The following is a 22371-nucleotide window of genomic DNA, read 5'->3' on the forward strand; positions in this document are numbered from 1 at the left end:
TTCAAAGTATATAACTTTACTCATGTTAAAAATGTTTAGGAAAACTAGATATGCACTATGCAGTTACAAAATATCATAAAAGAAAGTTTAAATACACTTTTGGTTCTCGTGTTTTGATCAAGTTACGAAAATGGTTCTACCTTTTTCAAATCCACGAATTTGGTCCTTACCTCCACTTACGCCCTCCAGAAATGCATATTCTATGGTTGAATCTGAGACAAGGGATTCTTGGAAGTGGTTTATTGACCTACTATTAAAAGATCTTAACCCAATTATGCCTAGAGAATATGCATTTCTGAAGGGCGTAAGTGGAGGTAAGGACCAAATTCGTGGAATTGAAAAAGGTAAGACCATTTTCATTACTTGATCAAAACACGAGGACCAAAAGTGTATTTAAGCCTAAAAAAGAATTCAAATTATAAAAACAAATGGTAAAAGAGGATAAATAAGAGGTGCTTAGCTAAATCTGAATTCTTTTATTGACAAAAGATCTATATAAGAGTGAATTTCATATCACTTTCTTTTAATCCAAAATTCAGTAAGACAGAAAACTTTTTCTAGGAACTTTGCTGAAAATATACAAGTCCTAAGATTTTTTGAGGAAATTCTTGAACCAATGCGCCGAGAGTTTTGGATATCTTTTCAAGCCGTTTTTAAAATCCACAAAGACGAGTCCGAATCGCACCGTGTAGCCAGAGTCCCATTCCATGTTATCCAACAATGACCATGCAAAATATCCCTTTACATTCACACCATCCCTTCTATGCATAAAGGTCAATAAAAGTAGAAGAATTAACCCAAAACAAATAAATAACTAGTAGGTGAGAGACCATTCTGATAACACATTACTTACTTGATTGCGGTCTGAAGATAATAAAGATGACGATAAAAGTAATCAATCCTGTAAGTGTCTATAAGGGATTCTTCAAGAGATAATGTTGGATCGTTGAACTCATCATAACCTATAAATTGATTTTATCAGATTTTCGTCGGCTTTGTCAACATTGCAATATTCATATATTAAAAACAATATTACACTATACATAATATCTTAGAAATTAAGAAGTACAATAGTTGTATTACCATTTTCAGTAATGTAAATTACAGGGTTGTTGTATTGCTTCTTTATATAAAGCAATAGTTCTCGAAACCCTCGCGGATAAATGCACAACCAACTGGAAGCAGCCTACAAATAATCATAAATAAAGCTATCTTTATATTTTAGACATAATCTTTAGGAGCACAAAACATTCAAATGAAAAGAAATGATATGTAATATAACTGCCAATGCAATGATGAAATACATACCATTGGACCAAGGAGCTTTCCATCATGCTGATCTGTCATTCAAAAATAAAGTTCAGAAGATTCGATATTATTAGTTTTATTTTAATTCTGTTTGGTGATTTTTTAGAACTGAATTAACTAGTGAAAGCATATAATTGACTGATTATTACTTGTAACATTAACAAGAGCATCGGTTTGTTGGGCTGGTTTAGCCCCGCGTATGTGAGGTGCATTAGCAGCATAAAAGGACGAGTAATAGTTTAGGCCTAGAAAATCGAAGGACCCTTTAAGTTGCTCTGATTCTTTTTCGGAGAACTTTGGTAGCCGCTTTCCCACCATGGATTGCATGCTTTTGGGATACTCACCTTTTGTGAGTGGCTCCATATACCTGATGCAAAATGCAAAGTGCAGATAGAATCAAGGAAATACTCATCTGATTTCCTAATACTTTGCAGTTTGCAGAAATGGCACATAGCTGCATTTGAGCTAGAAATAGTCAAGTTTAATCTTTACCATCCAAACATGAAGTCGAGGGCTCGTTGTGCTGCATCACGATCTGATATCTCTTTAGAGACCGGCACAAACCAATCAGAGTTTAAGGTAATCCCTAGTAAACCCTTTTGAGATTCCTGCATTTTATAAAATAAAATAAAAAGTTATTTAGTTAGCAACAGCTTCAATAAGTTCACACTAAAAAAATAAGCGTGATCTACCAACATTAAGCAATTGTGCATGGTTTTGTAATGCTTGACCCTTCTATAAGAGATGTTCAAATCTCATGTATTTTAAAACCTAAAGATTCACCACAGAATTGAAAGATATTTTTCTTCTTTTAAAACAAACAAAGGACCTGATACTTGGTCTTGTACAGTTTTGCAGCAGCGGCATGAGCAAGAAGCTGGTAGTGCGAAGTCAAATATGGTTCTGTCCCGGAATCACCTCCTGTGCAATTCATTTTCAACCAATCAGAACATCGCCCTGGTGCAAACCTTCCGTTTGCATAGCCATTCTTACTCACACTCCTTGGTTCATTCAAAGTAATCCAACGTTTCACCCTATCACCGAATTCCTTAAAGCAAAGTTCAGCATAGTCCCGGAAATCATCTCTGCAAGCTCATGAATTACATATGTTAATCAATTAGTTAGATTTACTGCAAACTTTCCCTCAATAGTTACACAAAAAAAACATCTCTAGATGGAAAATGGTGTCACTCACACAATGTGACGGCTTAAAAAACCTCCATACTCATCATCTAAGGCTTGTGGAACATCCCAATGGAAAATGGTCACATATGGTTGCAGACCTACATTATTCTCCGATGAATATTTATGACTAATAACCACATGGACATGATTCTAATGCAACGTGAAAACTTAAAATAAATAAACAAATAACTTCGAATCTCAACCATTAGCCAAAATTTCGTCGATGAGATTGTTGTAGTAATTTATCCCTTCACGATTTACACCTCCACTAAGCTTTCCTTCTGCAAATAGCCGATAAGAAATTTATAAAAGTTACTCTAAATCACCAATCTACAACGACAAATATTAACCAAAAAAAAACTTACTCGGTAGCACTCTAGACCATGAAATAGAAAATCTATAAGCATCCACATTCATATACTTCATGATCCTAATATCCTCCTAAAATACATAGAGCAGTCTATCAGTACCACAGCTCAAAATATGTCACATATTTTTATATACCTTTGCGAAACTAAAATTTCGAATATACCTTGTACCGATGATACGAGTCATCGGCTACATCTCCAGTACTTCCATCTTTGATTTTTTCTGCATGCAATTTCATTATAAACATGAGAAATCCTTTACATATCACATTTTCAATTTAAACCTAAAGCAAATAATAAGAACCTGGATATTTATGAGCGAAAGTATCCCAATTACTAGGTCCTTTTCCATCTTCAAATGCTGCACCTTCATACTGCACAAAATCAAACTCAAATTACGCAAAATTGAATCTCGAATAACGCGGATTGAAAGTATTAGCAACGAAATTGAAGATGGTTGATGTACCTGGAATGCGGAAGAGGCTGTTCCGAAAACGAAATCTGGCGGGAAACTGCTACGATTGAGATAAGGAACGTCGTGAAGAGGAAAAGGTTCAGCAGCATCGATAGGTTTGACAATGGTGATGGATAGAATGAAGAATAACGGAAAGACGTTGAAATGGAATGGTGTCATGTTAATTGTGATTATTCAAAAACTGAAATTGAGTTTAAGTGATTATTATTATTATTATCATTATCATTTCTCTTTGTGGGATGAGGGGATTTTGTTTCCTAAAAATGAACTAATGAGTGTTCGTTTATTTCGGGAAAGTTTGTCACACTTTCCAAATTTAATAGTAATAGGATAGGATTTCCTCTTCTTTCTTTTTTTTTTTAAATCAAAAATTGGAAAAGGAATTTAAATAAAGTAGAATTACTATTAATATTTGATTTATAACAAGAAATTTTATCATCATTAGCACTCTAGTGTCCGTCTGTCCGCATTTTTAATGTGTGTCTGAGAAAATATATGCAACATTTTTTTTTTTATTTAAATTTAATTTTAAAAAAACACATCGTGTAGAATTTAATAGTAGGGGCATTTGTTTCAAGGATAACAAATTTATTTCAATGTAGGTTGGAATATTTTTTATTCCAATGTTTATTTCAAGTTTTAAAAAATTATACCTAGAAATTTTTTATTCCAAGGAACTTATTTTACACATAGTTTTGTCTCTTTCTATTCCCATTTTATAGGGTGGGAATCTTATATTCTCATGGGAATAATAATTAACCACCTATAACTTCTCATTTTCAACTATTTTAATTCATTTATTTTTTAATTTAAAATATAAATTACATATATTTTATAAATATTCCTAGGAAATTAGATTACTCACCAAACACATAGACGGGAATAAAATTTCCAACAATATTGTTTCCGGGAATAATTTTCCCAGGATTACAATCTTAATCTTTGAAACAAACACACCCTAGGGAATTATAAGGAAGTTAATAATAGTAGTTTAAATGGAAGATATTATATAAATTACTCACTATAAGGGTAAAAGGGTGTAAAAAAATAGGTTACACCAAAACAAAGTATTCCCTTTATATATGTTATAGATTATAGATAAAATATGTGTGTAGTATGCCAATGAAGGCTATTCCGGTAAGAAGTTGATCACCTAAAAGTAGTGGTGGAAAACGGACATGTCCATCCCATAAAAGCCAACAAAAAAACGGGGCGGACATAGTTGAGGGCGCGTGCCAAAAATCTTACCCTGCCCCGCACAAAAGTGTGGGTGAGGCGGAGAATGTCCATGGGCACAACATCTTTTCGGCCTAAAAAACATTAAATTGTGTTAATTCACATGCGTACAAAAGCCCACAAAAAATGGAGCGGGGCGGGGCAGACACATTAAAGGATGAAGGCCTAAATCCTTGACCTGCCCTGCACTAAAATGCGGGTAAAACGGGAATGCCCAACGGGCCGGACACATTTTGCCACCCCTACCTAAAAGGTATATTCAACTATTTTGTTTCGATGAATTCTCCAAATCATTTAAATTTAAGGTCATAAAAAAGAAAACGAATGTGTGTGTGACGTTTATGTATAATTTAGTATTAATGTTGGAATTCCACTGAAATAGCATTAACATCCATGGGAAAATACATGTATAGGTTCAATATTCCCAGCCTATGTCGATTCACTCGTTGTTAACCCTCTTGTCGGATCATAAAGTATACCACGTTGGAGAATCTTTAATAAGCAACAAGATAAATAATTCAACTTAAAGTCTTGCATAAGAGATTTAATTTAAATTCACGAATGAGGGACTCAACTTAAAGTTTCTCCTGGGACACTCATTTTAAAGTCTCATCTAAGAGACTCAACTTAAAGTCTCGTTTGAGGGACTCAACTAAAAGTTTCATCTGTAAGAACCAAACAAAATGACTTCGCCCTTTATAAGACCTCGTGCTTGAGAGACCATGCACTCGTATAAATCCAAAGGCCTAAGAAAAGGTAAATTGAAAGGGTGCAAGACAAGCCAATTTCGGGTGATTACATAGCCTGTACTCCACGCCACCCAAATTTGGGGTTCAAGTCGCCCACTAATCACAACATGCGCTCATTGGTTGTAACACCTTCCTTTTTACCGCATAACTTGGCCCCATGTTGGGCTTGGGTTAAATAACCTATCACCTACTTATGAAACGCGAGATTTAACATGTTTTAGACACTAACGGTATGGATACTCAGTCATATAGGAAGCCACGTTCTCTATAAGAATAGGGGAATAAAAGTTTTGTGGATCTATGTGCTTGTAGGTATGAAGACTACATCAATTTTTTGATTTGGCTTTGATGTTGATAATACTCTTAAGAGAAGTAGTCATTAGTCTTGTTGTTCAAGGCTTTCAAGTAATGGTGCTTGAAGATTGTTCAAGTGATGGGGTTTGACATGTTGTTGATTAAGTGATGGTGTTTGATATGTTGATCAAGTGATGGTGCTTGATATGTTGATCAAGTGGTGGTGTTTAACAATTTGTTGTTCAAGTGATGGTGCTTGACAAGTTATTGATAAGATGGTTATTTATGTGTTGACCAAGTGATGATGTTTGATGTGTTAACCAAGTGACAATGATTGGTGCTTAAAGCTCACTTGTCTTTGTCGAGTTACCAGTGTTTGTAAAGGTGTAAGACAAACTCTCAATTTTACTAAGGAAAATCACACACACACACACTTAAACCTCATTAGAAGTCTCTCTTGATTTTGTAAAATCACCTAAAATAGCCAATTGATTAGGGAACTTTCATATCGATTAAAAACAAGTTTTGCAAAGGATAATCGATTAAGCCTTGGAAGTAGTTGATTATTTCACTTTGTGACGCCTAAAATAGATCGGAAAGGTTCCTTAAATGATTGGCAACGACTTGGAATCAAAACCTTTCATTTTTTTTGAGGCATAATCGATTATTCCTTTGACATAATCGATTAAGAGGCTTAATTAGCCCCATGGATTATTTCCAAATTTATACCACACAGTGTCCTATAAATAAATGGCTTGTCTATAATTTGAAATCATCCAGAAAATGGATTTTGGCCCTTCTTTCTTAGTCTCAACTTTTTTTTATAAATCTCTCAGTTCTCACTTTAGTTTAGCCTTAGTGCTTTAAGAGTGAGTTTCTGCTTTGTGAGGATTATTATTTCTAATGTGGGGGCAAAGTTGCAAATTACTCAATAGTGTATTATTTTCCTTGTAAGAAGTGGTGTTTGGTTGTGAGTTAAACCATTAAAAACTATTGTTTGGTTGTTAAGGTAAACCAAGTAAAACCTTTCTTTTGTTGGGGAGGTCTCCATAGTTAAAACTCTCGGTAGGTTCGTAATCTTAGCCATTTGTTAAAATTTCTCTCGTGGTTCGTGAGTTTAGCCTATGGTAAAAGCTCTTAGTTGGTTGTGGAGGTCTCCGTACTTAAAACTTTGTCCGTTGATGGTTGCGAAGTTAGCCATTGAAAAACTTCAATCCTTGTAAAAAGAGGTTCATGAGCATTTCTTGTTAAAAGCTTTCAAGATAGTGGAATCTCTCAAGATGAATTCTTGGGGAGAAGACTAGGTCACTTCATTAAGATCTAACTTCTATAATCCTGAAGTTTGCTCTTATCCCTCAACTCTTTATTTTCAATAAGTTATTTCTGATGCAAATATGTTTTCTTTATTTCCGCTGCTTTTACTCTGTTTGTTTCATAAAAGAGTTCTAAACTTTGTTATCGTAAAACATTTTTTTTTTGAAAATGGATTTTTTTAATCCAACAAAATTTACCCTCCACCCTCTAGTGTTTGGATTCTTATATCCAACAAGTGGCATCAAATCCTAAAACATCTTTAAAGTTTAATTGTTCCAGGAGGAAAAAGATGATGACTAAAAACACTTCTGATTTTAAAAGTAGTATTTTCATGAATACACCTCCACCTTTTGATGGTGATAGGTTTCACTTATGGAAAGTGAGTTTTGAAATTTTTATAAAAGTTAACGATTTTGAAATGTGGGATATTTTAAACAATGGTCCGTTTATTCCTATTTTCTCCTTTAATTATGAGGTAGTAAATAAACCAGATTTTGATTGGACCGGAGAGGATTTAAGAAAAGTAAATAATTGTTATCAATTTCATCAAGAAGCTCTTTTGAGGAAGAAGAAGTATAATCAACCCTAGTTGTCTCCTTTAAATGAATGATTTTGATAGATGAACAATCATCCAAAAAATCATCATCTAATAAGTATGATGAGGAAGCTACCTCCATAAGAAATGAAGAAGAAGCTTCTTCAAGTGGGATATTTGAAGTAGCTTCATCCAACGAAAGAAGAGACAATGAAATAGCTTCAGTCAGTAGAATCATTGAAAAAAGAAGTAATGAAAGAGCATCCTCAAGCATAATTTTTGGAGTTTCCTCAAATGAAGAGTACGAAGACTAGTGCAAGAATTACTTCAACAACATCCCGGACATTACTTTCTGAATATTCATATGAGGAATTTCCTAAGGAACTATTAAAGACGTCTAAAGAGGATGAACATGTTTGCTTAAAAGTCTCTGACAAGGAAGAAGACTCTAAGGTAATTTCTCTAACTTATAATAAATTATTTTGGCTTATTGTTAAGCTCACTAAATAAAATGAAAAGTTAGAGAAGAATATTGTTGATCTTGAGGATTACGTCGAGAAATAGATAATATGTAGGAAACCTTAAGTAAACTTACTACGGGTAAAGAAACCTTGATTTAATTCTATCAAATCAAAGATCTTTCTTTAATAAAAATGGAGTAGGATTTAACCCAGATGGATCACTTGAAAATATAACTAGAAATTCAATGAAATTGAATCATCCTATTTACAAATGTTCTTTCTGAAAGAATGTTGCGGCACGAAAAATATTCGAGTGTATCGCACGCTCGGAATACAACAAAGTCGCCATCGATATTTATTTATTCCTAAGAAATGGGAAAATTTCGAATAAAACCCACAAAGGAAAAGGAATGGTCGTCGCAACCATGGACAGGTTCGGGAGTCTGTTGTGCGAGGGGAAGGTATTAGCACCTCTCGCATCCGTTGTACTCAACGGTACCCATTTGGTTAGTCATGTGTTTTAGTGTTAGTGTGAAAAAATTTCAATCTTCTACTTAGTGAGTGAGAAAAAAGAAAATACGAAAGGATTTTTGACTTTTTGGTTTATTAGGCTCGCCAAGACATCGCATCATGTGCCTATGTATTCTTTTGTGCCATAGGAAAGTTAGAGTTTCGTAGTTCTTCTAAAAAACACAAGTTTGTTTCGTTGATTTTAAGAAGAATAATATGTTAGAAATTTCAACTATTTGAACTTTGACTTGAAAAGGTTTTCAGAAAGTTGCACAAGGGCGAAAAAAAGTTTTATGAATTGAAGTTATTTTTTTTTATGTGGGTAACAAGTATTGGATCACAAGTCTGGAAATAGTGAGGTGAAACAAGGTCCACTTATCAGGGTTTCTAATGCATGGAGGACAAGTATTAGACCACAAGTCTGGAACAACAAACACTCTAATACTTGGAATTGGAGGAGCAAGCGGTGCTCACCGAATCTTTTTCACACCAAGTTTATCATGAAACTTTGATTATGAAATTGGTTTGCTAAAATTAGACTCTAAATAAATTCCAAAGTATTATCATGATGGAAGATATGGAGGTAAAGGTACTCAAGATTTAAATGTTAAGGCAATGTTCCAAGATGTAGTTCTTCACGCACATTTGTATATATTGAATAATGTTGATGAAGTTTAACATTACTTATCCACTGACAAAAGACTTATCAAGAAAAAATTCTCCCTAATGAATAAAAAATGGATGTTGACAGAGCATAACAAATGTTTCATAAGTTGGTTTAATGAAAGAGTTTCTAAAGATATGAGTGCATCTGAGACAATTAAACGAATGTCTTATATGCCTAAGTTTAATTAAGTAACTTGGAGTGCATACGATATTAGTAAATTTAAATTTTATACAAAATCTAAGGATGATCATAGCATCATGCAAAATAGTGGGGTTATGGTTGAGGTTGATCCATGTACTTTTCTAGCTCTAAAGATAAGAATCATGTAATGGCATGTAGAACGTACTTTGGAGTCATGGAGAATATTTAGGAGATTGATTGTGTTATATTTAAAATGGTTTTACTTAAGTGCAAGTGGATTGACAATAACACAAATGTACAAACTGATGATTAGGATTTACACGCGCTAACCCTTACAAGGCAACTTATATGAATGACCCATTCATCATGCCATCTCAAGTAAAACAAGTTTTTCATGTCACAAATCCTTTTAACAATAGATGATTAATTGCTACAAAGAAAAGATATTCTTGATATTAATGAAAATCAAGATTTAACTCTTGATATTTCTGAGACACCTTCTTTTCCAACACATGTATATATCACATATGAAGAAAATGATTTGGATGATGTGCATGTTATTCGTTATATATATATATATATATATATATATATATATATATATATATATATATATATATATATATATATATATATATATATATATATATATATATATATATATATATATATATTGAGATTGAATGATTAATGTTGTTGTTGCTATTGAAAGTTTAATATATTGTTGTTGTTGTGTTATCCTAATTGTTTTCAATCGTTGTTTAAATTATAGGTGTTTAACGACCTGATACCATTCACAAAATAATCATTTGTATATGTTTCTAGTTTTTTGAAGAAAAAAATGTGTGTCATTTAAATTGCTATGGTACAAAAGGGTCGTTTGTTTTGTTTAAGTTTTATTCTGCTTTAAAAAAAACCATTTGTTCTATTTAAGTGTTTTAGGTTATGTCTTGTTTAAAAAATTACAAACAAGGGTTTTACCTTCGATTGTTTCTTCAATCAGAGATAAAAAGACAACATATAGTTTTTCAATTCTTAAATTCAATCGAAGGGAAAAACGGGGCGCCCTTTGCAGATTTAAAAATATACAAATATTTTATATTTTTTAAGATTGAAAACATGACTACTTTCAGTTTTCTCATCAGTTGGCAGTTAACCCAAGAAGAAAAATGACACATTTTCTATGACACGCTTTTAATTTCGCCCTTAAAACTGATGTAAAATTCATTTTCAACTGACTTATTTTTATTAATAATAGTCTAATTTGTGCAAAATAAGTTAATACAACATTAATTTTTAGAAAAGGAGTTGATTATATATCCAACAACAGGATGAAGATAAAACATGAATTATTTCTTTCTATTGTTTGCAAAATAAAAGAAAAATGAAATTACAATGTTACATAGAATAACTAAATAAGATCAATAATTAATGATATATATTACATATAATTACAACTGATATACTTGTCATATTCAAACAATGAAATATTTAATGAAGTAAATATATGGTGCTTAAAAAGAAACTTGTAGCCCTATATATTAAATGGAATCTATGTAACGTTTTGTATCTGGTGTGAGAAAATTCTTGAACCACGATCCTGAAAGCTTTTGATATCTTTTTAAATCATTTTTGTAATCTACAAATATCATTCCATATCTCATGCTATAACCCTTATGCCATTCAAAATTGTCCAATAAAGACCATGCGAAATATCCCTTTACATTTACACCAGCCCTGTAATATTTTACATATTGAAAGAAAAATATAGTTAAATTTCATGCAAGAAATCAAAATTATTAACTTTATATTTATATAGAAAATTACTTACTTAATTGATTCTCTAAGATAAAAGAGATGACGATAATGATAATCGATTCTATAAATATCCAGAAGAGATTCCTCAAGTGATAATGATGGATCGTCGTATTCATTTATACCTACAAACATTATGAAAAAAGTTAAATTATTATCCATATTTTTAATAGGAAATAAAAAAATTTACATAAGAATGAAATTATTTATACATAATAAATATTTTTTTACCATTTTCAGTAATATAAATTAAAGGGTTGTTGTATTTTTCTTTAGCATATATCAAAAAATCTCGAAGTCCTTTTGGATAAACATATAACCAATCTGAAGCAACCTGAAATTAAGTAAACAAAACCAACTAACGATTACTCATTAGAAAAGTCATATAACACCTGTAAAAATTTTGGAGTTTTTTAGAGTTAAAAACTTACATTTACACCAATAGATTTTCCATTACTTGAGACTGCATGCATTCAGACAAATAAAGTATATCATTATTTAAATTGATAATATTGCTTAAATAGTAATAAATACTTAATAAATAACATACACCTCTTTTTTATATTTTTGAAATTTAGTTAATAGCAGGTTTAACCACGACAAAAAAAATATCGGTTATATTTAATCACGTGATAAATATTTTATAATAATCTATTTAAGTAATCACGTTTAACTGTGACAAATTTCAAATTAAAAAAAAAATGTCCATCAAATATTTTTCTAATAAATAATTGTAAGTTTATGTTGTGCTTACATGAAATTTGAGAAAGGGAATCTGTTAGGTAGCTAGCATTGGCATTTCTTAATTGAGGTGCATCAGAAGCATAACCAGAAGAGTAATAATTTATGCCAATAAAATCAAATGAGCCATTGACTAATCTAGATTGATCTTTACTAAACTTTGGTAATCTTGTTTTGACCAAACCTCTCATGCTTTTTGGATAATCTCCATTTGTTAAGGGATCCATAAACCTATAATCAAACAAATAAATAAAATAAATTTTCATATAAATATATTTATATGTGTTTTGTAATGAAATCTTTATAATCTTTACCATCCAAACATAAAATCTGTAGCTCTTTCAGCGGCTTTTTGATCAAGTTTGTTATCAGAGAGTGGCACAAACCAAGTAATGAGCAATGAGATACCTATCAAACCATTTTGAGATTTTTGATATTTGGTTTTGTACACATTAACAGCTGCTGCATGAGCTAGAAGTTGATAATGTGCAGTTATATAAGGTTCGGTTCCGGAATCACCGCCGGTGCAATTCGGATTCAACCACGAAGAACATCGGCCCGGTGCCATTTCGCCGTTTGCGTAGCCATTTTGACTGTAACTCCATGGCTCATTCAATGTTATCCAATGTTTTACTCGGTCTCCAAATGTTTTAAAGCAAAGTTCTGCGTAGTCTTGGAAGTGCTTTCTGTAGTTGAAGGTGTGTAAAGATGAATGAGAAACATTTTTTTAAATATTTAGGTTAATTGTTAAGTGAAAATTTTAAGTTGTTGTACTCACATGATGAGAGGGCTTAAGAAGCCTCCATATTCATCTTCTAGAGATTGAGGAAGATCCCAATGAAAAAGAGTTACAAATGGTTGTAAACCTAAAATTATTTTCACATAAGATTGATATATTAGAATATTCTAAAACGCAAAAGAAAATGTTTCGTATACCCGAGCAACATCTAATTAAATATATACAATTTAATTCAGCTGATCAGTTATTTACTTCAATTCAACGTGAAAATTATGGTAAATTCAACTATACCAATCAACCACATTTTACAACATGAATTGAATTAACAATCTGTTCAACTGAATTAACCATATTTTTACACATGATTAGTCATGTGTCGAAAAATCCTAAAAGAAAATCCAATAATAGAAATAAAGTTTGTATTCTCACCATTTGCCAACAATTCATCGATGAGATTATTGTAATATTCGATTCCATCTTGATTAATTCCTCCACTTAGTTTTCCATCTAAATAAATCAATGAAACATATTTAATAAATAGTAACCTTCTATTTCTGTATAAACTTTATTATATTGATTAGAAAATATATAGAAACTTTCTGAATATGATAAAAAAAAACAAGTTGATGATTACTACAATTTGACTTACTTGGTAGTATTCTAGACCAAGATATAGAAAATCTATATGCATCCAAGTTCATATCTTTCATAATTCCAACATCTTCTTTATATCGATGATACGAATCAACCGCAACGTCTCCATTGTTTCCATCCATGATTTTTTCTGGATATGTATGAGTGAAATTATCCCATATACTTGTTCCTCTTCCACCTTCAGTTGCTGCACCTTCATATTGATATGCAGAAGATGCTGTACCAAATATGAAGTCATTAGGAAAATCATTTCTACTCAATGGACCTATTTGTGGTGAAGTGTTAATTATCAATGAAGAAACCAAAGGTAAAAAGAGAGAAAATAGGAGATATTTCATGTTTGATATCATATAAGTGCTTATTCAGATTAATTGTTTTTTTGTGGTTATGAAAACAATGCAAGTATGGTTATTTATATAAGAAATAATAAAACTTGAGTTGAAGGCTTGTATTGTAAAAAATTTCTAAGTCAAATTAAAACTCAAACGCGGTTAGTTGTTTTGTATGACACGTTAGTTTTTTATTTGGTGATGATAAAATCAATGACTCATTAGTTAATTAGCTAGATAAATAAAATTGATTAAATAATTCAAGTTACGGATATATGATTATTTTTCATGATAAAATCTATGATTTTTTCGTATCACCTATGATATGACTCATTACTTATGAATTATCTTTATCTTAATACAAATTATATTTTAAATTTAGAACTCATAAATTTGTATGATAAAAAAATTTATTTGTAACATTTTTTTTATGATAAAAAAATTTATTTGTAACATTCTTTTTATCACGGGCTTATAGTTTATTTTATTAGCTTGTAATTAATTTTTTAAACGCTATTATAAATAGCATTTTAGTTTATAGTTTATAATTTATTATTTTTTCTTTTATTATTTATTTTTAAATTTTTTAATTATTTTAAATATATATTTAATTATTAATTAATAAATATTTTTTATGTCATTTAATATTTATCAGCTAGTTAACCCATTAATTTTATCAAATACTTTAATTAGTTTATAAGCTATCAGTCATCAACTATAAGTTATAAGTTATTAGCCATAAGTCATAAAATATAAGCTATCAGCTAACTTATCACATAACCGCTAATTTTACCAAACAAAATTTAAGAGAGAATAATTGTTATACATATAAAAGTTTTATACTACGAATGCATCACAATGATTGATATTCGTTACTTTAAATATAATTAAAATAAAAGTAAAAAATAATTTAAAATCTGACGGTAAAAATTGACAATGTAATTTTTTTTAAAATTGTTGGTGTATTTTAATTAAATTCAAAATATAAATTGGTATGTATTTTTTTTTTACTTTTTTTACACGGACTACATCTCGATCATCAAATTTTTATTAATATTTAATTTTTATTTTAAACATATATAAAATAATATTTATAAATTATGGTAATACTTTAATTATATAAAAAAAATTACACTAGAATGCGTAAGAATTAATCTTTTACTTTAAAGAATATATATTTAAGCTTCAACCCTTTGTTTATATATATATATATATATATATATATATATATATATATATATATATATATATATATATATATATATATATATATATATATATATACATATATATATATATATATATATATATATATATATATATATATATATATATATATATATATATATATATATATATATATATTTGAACTACATTAATTATTCTCATATTATTATAAATTTTAATTTCTATTAAAAATGAAAAAGGTCAACCTTTAGATATGATTTGAAGTAGATATTAAACATATGACTAGAGCCATGTTAAGAAATGGAAAGTTTCCCTTTTAAATAATCGCTTTTCCATTATTTATTATTTCTTAAGTGAGCCTTAGTTTTATAATATACTACATGTTCGTATATGCTCGGAACATCGTGTACCTTCATAAATCATATTGGAGTATTGAGGGATAAGATCCAGAGACAAGAGACGTGGAGACAAGATGTGTAGCACGTTAAATACGTAACATGTGTTAAGGTCATATAAAAAGCAAGAACACTAAAAACGCTAACTTTCTAATATTCACTTTAATAATCATTTTCGAAATCTCATACTCCAGAATAGCATGTTCTATGAGTGCTATAATTGAAATAAAATCTAGTTCAAAAATATTTCTGTCACATTAAATATTACTAAAGTCAAGTAGTACTAAATTAGTATCTCATTAAGATCTGTCTAATTCAATCGATGAGAAGGAGGAAGCAGAATTTTTATCAAAAAGATATAAAAATGAGAGAAATTTTTATTTTATGTATATATATATATATATATATATATATATATATATATATATATATATATATATATATATATATATATATATATATATATATATATATAGGCGGAGCCAGGACCCTCGTTCAGGGGGTGCAAACCTTTAAAATTTAATTAATAATTATAATATTATATATTCAAAAAATTACATCGTACTCAAAGAAATTACATATTCTCTATAATTGTCCTCTATGCGGTCTCAAGTTTTGAAACCGTTGAATAATCAACTCATTATCAACTTTAGAGAACACATCTTTCTCAATATAAGTTACAAGACAATTGTTCATCCACTCATCTCCTATTCGGTTACGCAATCTAGTCTTCAAAATCTTCATAGCAGAAAAGGATTGTTCAACAGTTGCTGTGGCGACAGGTAAAATCAATGCTAACTTCAAAAGCTTATAAAGTAATGGATAAACAATATGCCTTTTAGTTGCAACCAACTTTTTCGAAAGATCACTTATTCCTTTCAAAGATGCAAATTCAGCACTCGTACGCATATCAATTATGTAAGTCTCAAGTTGATTATCAAGCATCACCAAACTAGTCGGACAAAATTCACTTGGATAAAACTTTGCAAATTCCATCAATTTTGCCTTGTCAAAAGTAGAGAACAAGTTACTTGGACACAAACAAACCATACAAATGAGCAATCGACTATTTGTCTCATTAAAACGATTGTTAAGTTCTTGAAGCTGCATGTCCACAACAGTATAAAATAATTCAATGCGATAGTGATTCCTTATTGTGATAGAATGAGAATCACTTCCGCGCTTTGATTTACCACTAAAGAATATATCATCCATATTCGGAATGTCAATATCATGTTCAATGCAAAATAAACATACCTCTTCCAATAAAGGTTCCCACCCATCATCTCTAAGATTTTGTAATCTTTTCTTTGTGATGTTAACCAAGTTCATGGCACTGATGATGCCTTGATCTTTCTTTTGCAATGCTTGAGACAACTCATTTGAAGTACCTAAGACATTTTTCATCAAATGCAAAGTGAGTGCAAAATTAAAATTATCCATTAAAAGTAAAAGACCATTTGCTTCGCCTCTTGCATCTTTAGCGGATACATCATCTCTCAAAGTTTCAAGAACACTTGTAACAGAACTATACATCAATATCAAATTCACCAAAGTGGCATAGTGAGAACTCCAACGAGTATCAGCAGGTCGCTTGAGGCTAGTTTCTTGATTCAAACCTTTTCCACTAACAATTTCTCCATTTTCCAAAGCATCTCGAACCTTCATCATTTGTCCTTCATGTAGCATGTCATTCCTTTTGCAAGATCCCTCAACAACATTTAATAAAGTGGATATTAAGCTAAAAAGAGAGCAAACTTGAAGGTGATCTTTAGCAATAGCAACTAATGTAAGTTGCAATTGATGAACAAAACAATGTACATAAAATGCACATGGACTTTCCTTTAATATCAAACTCTTAAGACCAAAAATCTTTCCTTGCATGTTACTCGCACCATCATAACCTTGTCCTCGAATTCTAGAAGTAGTAAGTCCATGTTTGCATAACAATTCATCTATGGCCATTTTCAATGACAAGGATGTTGTAGTTTTAACATGAGCAATACCCAAAAACCGTTCAACAATAATTCCATCTTTGTTAACATAACGCAAAACAACAGCCATTTGCTCCTTATCAGATATATCCCTGGATTCATCAACAAGAATAGAAAACAATTCATCTCCAAGGTCATTAATAATTGCTTTGGTAGTTTCCAAAGCCGCCGCTTTAATGATATCTCTTTGAATTGATGGAGAAGTCATTTTTAGATTTTTTGGAGCATTTTCTAATACAACTCGTCTCACTTTCTTTTTTTTGTCAGCATACCATCTAAGCATTTCAAGGAAGTTTCCTTGATTATAAGATTCTATTGATTCATCGTGACCGCGAAAAGCCAACCCTTGCTTCAATAGATAGCGAAGACAATCAAGTGATGCTGTCAACCGCCTTCGATACAAGTCACGAGTTTGTTTAGATTGTTTAGATATCACAACTTCAATATGTTGATTTTGATTCATCAAATCTTCACATTTCTTCCAAGCAATGTTATGAGCACAATTAGGGCCTCCAACATGTGATGCAAGTTTAGCTTTTTTATTCCAACTTGTGAATCCCTCTGTTACAAATGTATCACCACCCGATTGCTTTCCAAAATCGGGTCTAAAAAGATAACAACATAAACAAAATGCGGCATCTTTATCTATACTATACTCTAACCAATTTCCAAATTCGTTAAACCATGGGGAACAAAATCTTCTCATTAAATTTCCAATTCTTCTTTGGGGAAAATTGTGTTGAGTAGGTTGACATGGTTCTCTTTGTAAATATGTTCGACGTATTATCTCTTGATTATTCGGATGATATGCTGACATTTTAGGACGTTTTCCAGGATCCGACGGCAACTCTTCCAAATTACACGCAATATATTGCTGCTGAGAAATTGAGTCTTGTTCTTCTGATCGTAATTTTCTTTTATAAAACTTCTCCATAATCTTCTGCCAAAAATAAAACAACTAAAATATAAGGCAAAATAATTCTAAACATTAACAGAATGGTATTAATACTAACAATCACTAACAAACACTAATATTATGTAACTAATATAATATAACTAAAGACTAAATAAACAAACTATAATTTTTTCCAAATTGATTCCTAGATAATATCAAACATTATATTAGACAGAGAGCAAACATGTTCAATTTATGCTATAAAACAAACCAGGTTCTTTAAATACTATAAACATGTTCAATTTATCATATACAGCTTAATTTTTAAATATTATATAGCTTCTTTAATAGCTTTTTGATAAAGACAACCAAACATTTCTCTCTAAATGTGTACCAACAATCATTTCAAGTCTCCAACAGGTTCAATTTATCCTATAAAATAAATCAATTTTATCACATTTAACATGTTGAGACTTGAAAGTATCGAAAATAATTTAGACAGAGAGCAAACCCAAAAACTCAGAGAGCAAACCCAAAAACTCAGTAGTAGTAAAAATAAATTACAACAATGGAAAAAGTTGTTCCCCAAATGAAAAAATTAGCAAAATTGTTCCAAACATAATCTGAAATCTTATAAATGTGGTAGATTCAAAAAAGGGAAAAGAAAATTTTACAAAACCCTAAAATAAAATTTTAAAATTGATTATCTTAATAGATGTTTAAATGATGTTGAATGCTTGATTAGAGAGTAGGAAGATGAGAGTTAAGTCGTGGTGGTGGTGCGGTGGCGCCGCTGCTTCCGATGAGTAAGAGAAGAGAAGGAGAAGTTTTCACGTTTTTGGGATGAGAGACTTAGAGAGAGAAAGAAGTGAAAATTATTAAATGAAATAAATAAATTTAATTTAGATCATTTGAGTGAGTCAAGGGTGCAAAAGTTTTTTTTCAGGGGGTTCAAAATATAAAAGTAATAGGAATATTAGTGCAATTAATTTTTAAACCAGGGGGTTCAATTGAACCCCCTCATTATACACTGCCTCCGCCTCTATATATATATATATATATATATATATATATATATATATATATATATATATATATATATATATATATATATATATATATATATATATATATATATATATATATATATATATATATATATATATATATATATATATATATATATATATATATATATATATATATATATATATATATATATATATATATATATATATATATTTTGATTCAAAATATGAGTTTTGGTATTAACAAATTCAGGGGGAGCTGGTTAACTTTTCTGAATTTGAGTTCTAATGGTGAATGTCCTGTATAAATTGTTCTATCAAAATACATGATTTTGTCATCATTAAAAAGCGGATATTGTAAGAATAAGATTGGTTCTGCATCTACCCTTAAGTTTTGATGATAACTTTACATGTTATCTTAAAGAACAATTGTGTACTCTAATGGTTTTTGTTTAGTGTGTAGCTTTTGCTAAACAGGTTCTGACTCTGGTAAGAAGGCGTGTGATGTCATCGGATTCTGAACTCAACACTCTGAAAGAGTACCTATGTGTGTTACAAAGAAAATCAAGATTCTGGAATGCTACTTCTGCAAAGGTTATAAGGAACACTAGTACGAGAGCTTCTGATCGGACTTTAGAAAGGAGGCTTTGGAGGCCTTCTAAAGGTTTGTTTCTGTGTCGCATGTTCTGAAGATGATGAAGACAAGGTTCTTCTAAACAAGTTCTGAAGATCTGAAGACATCTCTTCTTAAGACCAACTGCTGAAGACTCTGAAGACAAGGTTCTGCTGAACATGTTCTGAAGACTTAAAGACTTAGGCTCTAAAGATTCAAGTTCTAATGTTTCTACATCATGCTTCAATCAACATACATTCAGAAGCATCTGATGACTTAGAAAATCAAGAACGGTATGCGTGTGATGGTGAGCATAAAAGTACTAACGTTAATTGTGACATCTACTCTTATTGGGTGGCGTAAGGACAATTATAGCTGTACTTGTTATCTACCATTCCCACCATGACCGTTGGGGACTTTATAGTTGTACTTTGTATTTCATATTCTACCCTCAAACAGATCTATCCTTCTCTATAAAGGAAGCCATTGGAAGAATTTAAAATCAACAAATTAGTTCTACAAAACTACACCAAAGCATTGCAAAAACTCTGTTAGAGAAAATATTTGTATAGTTTTGTATTTTTAGCAAGGATCTTTTGTTCGTATCTTGCTTTCAACACTTTTGTGTTGTTGTACTTAAACATTGCGTAATCATCTTATTAGAAGCAAATTTGTAATACACATCTTTGTAAATCAACATTGGTTGATAGATACCTTGGGGGACTAACTGCTAGTCAGAATTCTCAAGAAGACTTTGGCTACGGTCATTGTGGTTTCATGATAAGGATCAACTGAACTTGTTGGAGTTGTCAATCAACAAGGTTGATCGGGCTTATTATGGTTGATTCCTTGGGGGACTAGTGTTAGTCAGAATTCTCAAGAAGACATTGGTTGCATTCATTGTGGTTATCTGTAATTGGTTTGATTATAGTGAATTAAGTCCTTATTGAGAAGGCAAAATTACCTTCGTGGATGGACTGGAGTAACTTCATTAACAGTGAACCAGGATAAAAGTAATTGTGTTCATCTATTTTTATTTACCTATTAACCTTGTGTTTTAATTTACGAAAAGATTATATTTGGTGCAACCCAATTCAAACTCCCCTTTTTTATGTTTCTCGCACCTTCAATTGACATCAGAGCTCCAGTTCTAGTTTCATACACTTAACTGTGTCAGATAAAGATTTAGACGAGTTTTATAAACACTATGGTTAATTCTACACCACAACCACCTGCTCCAGTTTCAAATGAAAGTTGCAATTCTAAACCTCTCATCTTTAATGGTGAAAAGTTTAAATATTGGAAATATAGACTAGAATGTTTCTTTCAAGGTCATGATGTTGATCTTTAGGATATGGTAGTTGATGGCTATATCTCTCCCATAGATAGAAATGGAAAGCATCTTGTAAGGAGAGCTATGACTTATCAACAAATGAAAGATTATAATAATCATCATAAAACAAGAATCATCTTGTTGAATGCTATTTCTTATATCGAGTATCAGAACATCACAAATAGAGACTTAGCTAAGTCTATATTTTATTCTCTTAAAATGACTCATGAAGGAAATGATCAAGTCAAAGAGACCAAAGCTTTGGCCTTGATTTAGAAATACGAAGCCTTCAAGATGGAAGATGATGAAACAGTCGAGACCATATTCTTAAGGTTTCAAACCTTAGTTGCACGACTGAGAGTTCTGAACAAAGGGTATTCAACGTCAGATCACGTGAAGAAAATTCTCAGAAGCTTTCCATCCAAATGGAGGCATATGGTAATTGCACTCAAGCTTGCAAAGGATCTGAACAACACTTTCCTAGAAGAACTAGTAAGTTCTTTGAGCAGTCATGAGATTGAGCTAGAACATGATGAATCTCAGAAGAGAGGAAAATTTGTTACGCTCAAATTCGTTAGAAGATATGAGATATCCAAAGCTCTTCAAGATGAAGATATCGAGGATTCAGAAGAAGATTTTGATGAATTTCAAGATAATTTGTCTCTGTTGTCCAGAAGGGTTAACCGTCTCTAGAAGAGAAACCAAGGCAACAAGTTCAGAGGTAATAGAAAGACTCACGGTCGCTTCAAGTCTACTTCTGGTCAGAGGAGGTCTAGTGGCAAAGAAGTCATTTGTTACGAATGAAACGAGCCAAGACACCTCAAATACGAATATCCGGAACTCCAGAAGGACAAGCCCAAGAAGAAAGCTCTCAAGATTGGTACTTTGATAATAGATGCTCTAGACATATGGTAATGGCTCAAATGTTATTGGTGGATATCATATCTTAGCCCACAGGTTATGTCAGATTTGGTGATGGATCTAAAGGTGAAATTAAAGGAGTTGGAAAATTAGTATGTGTTGGATCTCCTAACCTAGAAGATGTTCTTCTTGTGAAAGGAATAACTACTATTCTTATTAGAATTAGTCCGTTGTGGACCAAGGAATGTTAGCCAATTTCTCAAAGTCAGAATGTTTAGTCAAAGATGAGAAGGATGATATTCTGATGAAGGGTATTAGGTCTAAAGACAACTGTTATATGTGGGAACCTCACATAACTGCTTATTCTTCCACATGTTCAATAACCAAGGAGGATGAAGTGAATTTTTGGCACCAGAAGCTTGGACACCTTCATCTCAGAAGAATGAAGGAAGTCATATATGAAGGAGCTATTAAATGAATTCTAGAACTCAAGAATTAGGAAAGGAAAGTCTGTGGTGAGTGTGATATTAGGAAGAAAACTGA

The 22371-nt window shown here is 31.1% G+C and overlaps 3 protein-coding genes across 4 annotated transcripts; all 3 read right to left on the minus strand.

Annotated features, from left to right (window-relative positions):
- Positions 1–476: 476 nt before the first annotated feature.
- LOC131602038 (cyanogenic beta-glucosidase-like) lies at positions 477–3579 on the minus strand. 2 transcript variants are annotated; one of them, XM_058873984.1, is made up of 13 exons: positions 3328–3579; positions 3166–3235; positions 3026–3084; positions 2859–2934; positions 2697–2774; positions 2504–2591; positions 2138–2393; positions 1801–1916; positions 1458–1675; positions 1309–1340; positions 1084–1186; positions 854–962; positions 477–761 (listed from the first exon to the last, which is right to left on the minus strand). In XM_058873984.1, exons 1-13 carry the CDS (start codon positions 3493–3495, stop codon positions 587–589), a joined length of 1548 nt encoding a protein of 515 aa, XP_058729967.1. In that variant the 5' UTR covers positions 3496–3579; the 3' UTR covers positions 477–586. The 2 variants fall into 2 exon arrangements, with proteins under 2 accessions (XP_058729967.1, XP_058729968.1); XM_058873985.1 differs by having other exon boundaries at positions 479–758.
- Positions 3580–10717: 7138 nt separating this feature from the next.
- LOC131607068 (cyanogenic beta-glucosidase-like) lies at positions 10718–13555 on the minus strand. The gene is made up of 9 exons (XM_058879113.1): positions 13188–13555; positions 12968–13045; positions 12578–12665; positions 12114–12485; positions 11813–12030; positions 11490–11521; positions 11290–11392; positions 11075–11183; positions 10718–10980 (listed from the first exon to the last, which is right to left on the minus strand). Exons 1-9 carry the CDS (start codon positions 13540–13542, stop codon positions 10785–10787), a joined length of 1551 nt encoding a protein of 516 aa, XP_058735096.1. The 5' UTR covers positions 13543–13555; the 3' UTR covers positions 10718–10784.
- Positions 13556–15689: 2134 nt separating this feature from the next.
- LOC131605187 (uncharacterized) lies at positions 15690–18032 on the minus strand. The gene has a single exon (XM_058877574.1). It carries the CDS (start codon positions 18030–18032, stop codon positions 15690–15692), a length of 2343 nt encoding a protein of 780 aa, XP_058733557.1.
- Positions 18033–22371: the final 4339 nt, after the last annotated feature.

This window comes from Vicia villosa, linkage group LG5, assembly GCF_029867415.1.
Source record: "Vicia villosa cultivar HV-30 ecotype Madison, WI linkage group LG5, Vvil1.0, whole genome shotgun sequence".
In the NCBI taxonomy this organism is placed as follows: domain Eukaryota; kingdom Viridiplantae; phylum Streptophyta; class Magnoliopsida; order Fabales; family Fabaceae; genus Vicia; species Vicia villosa.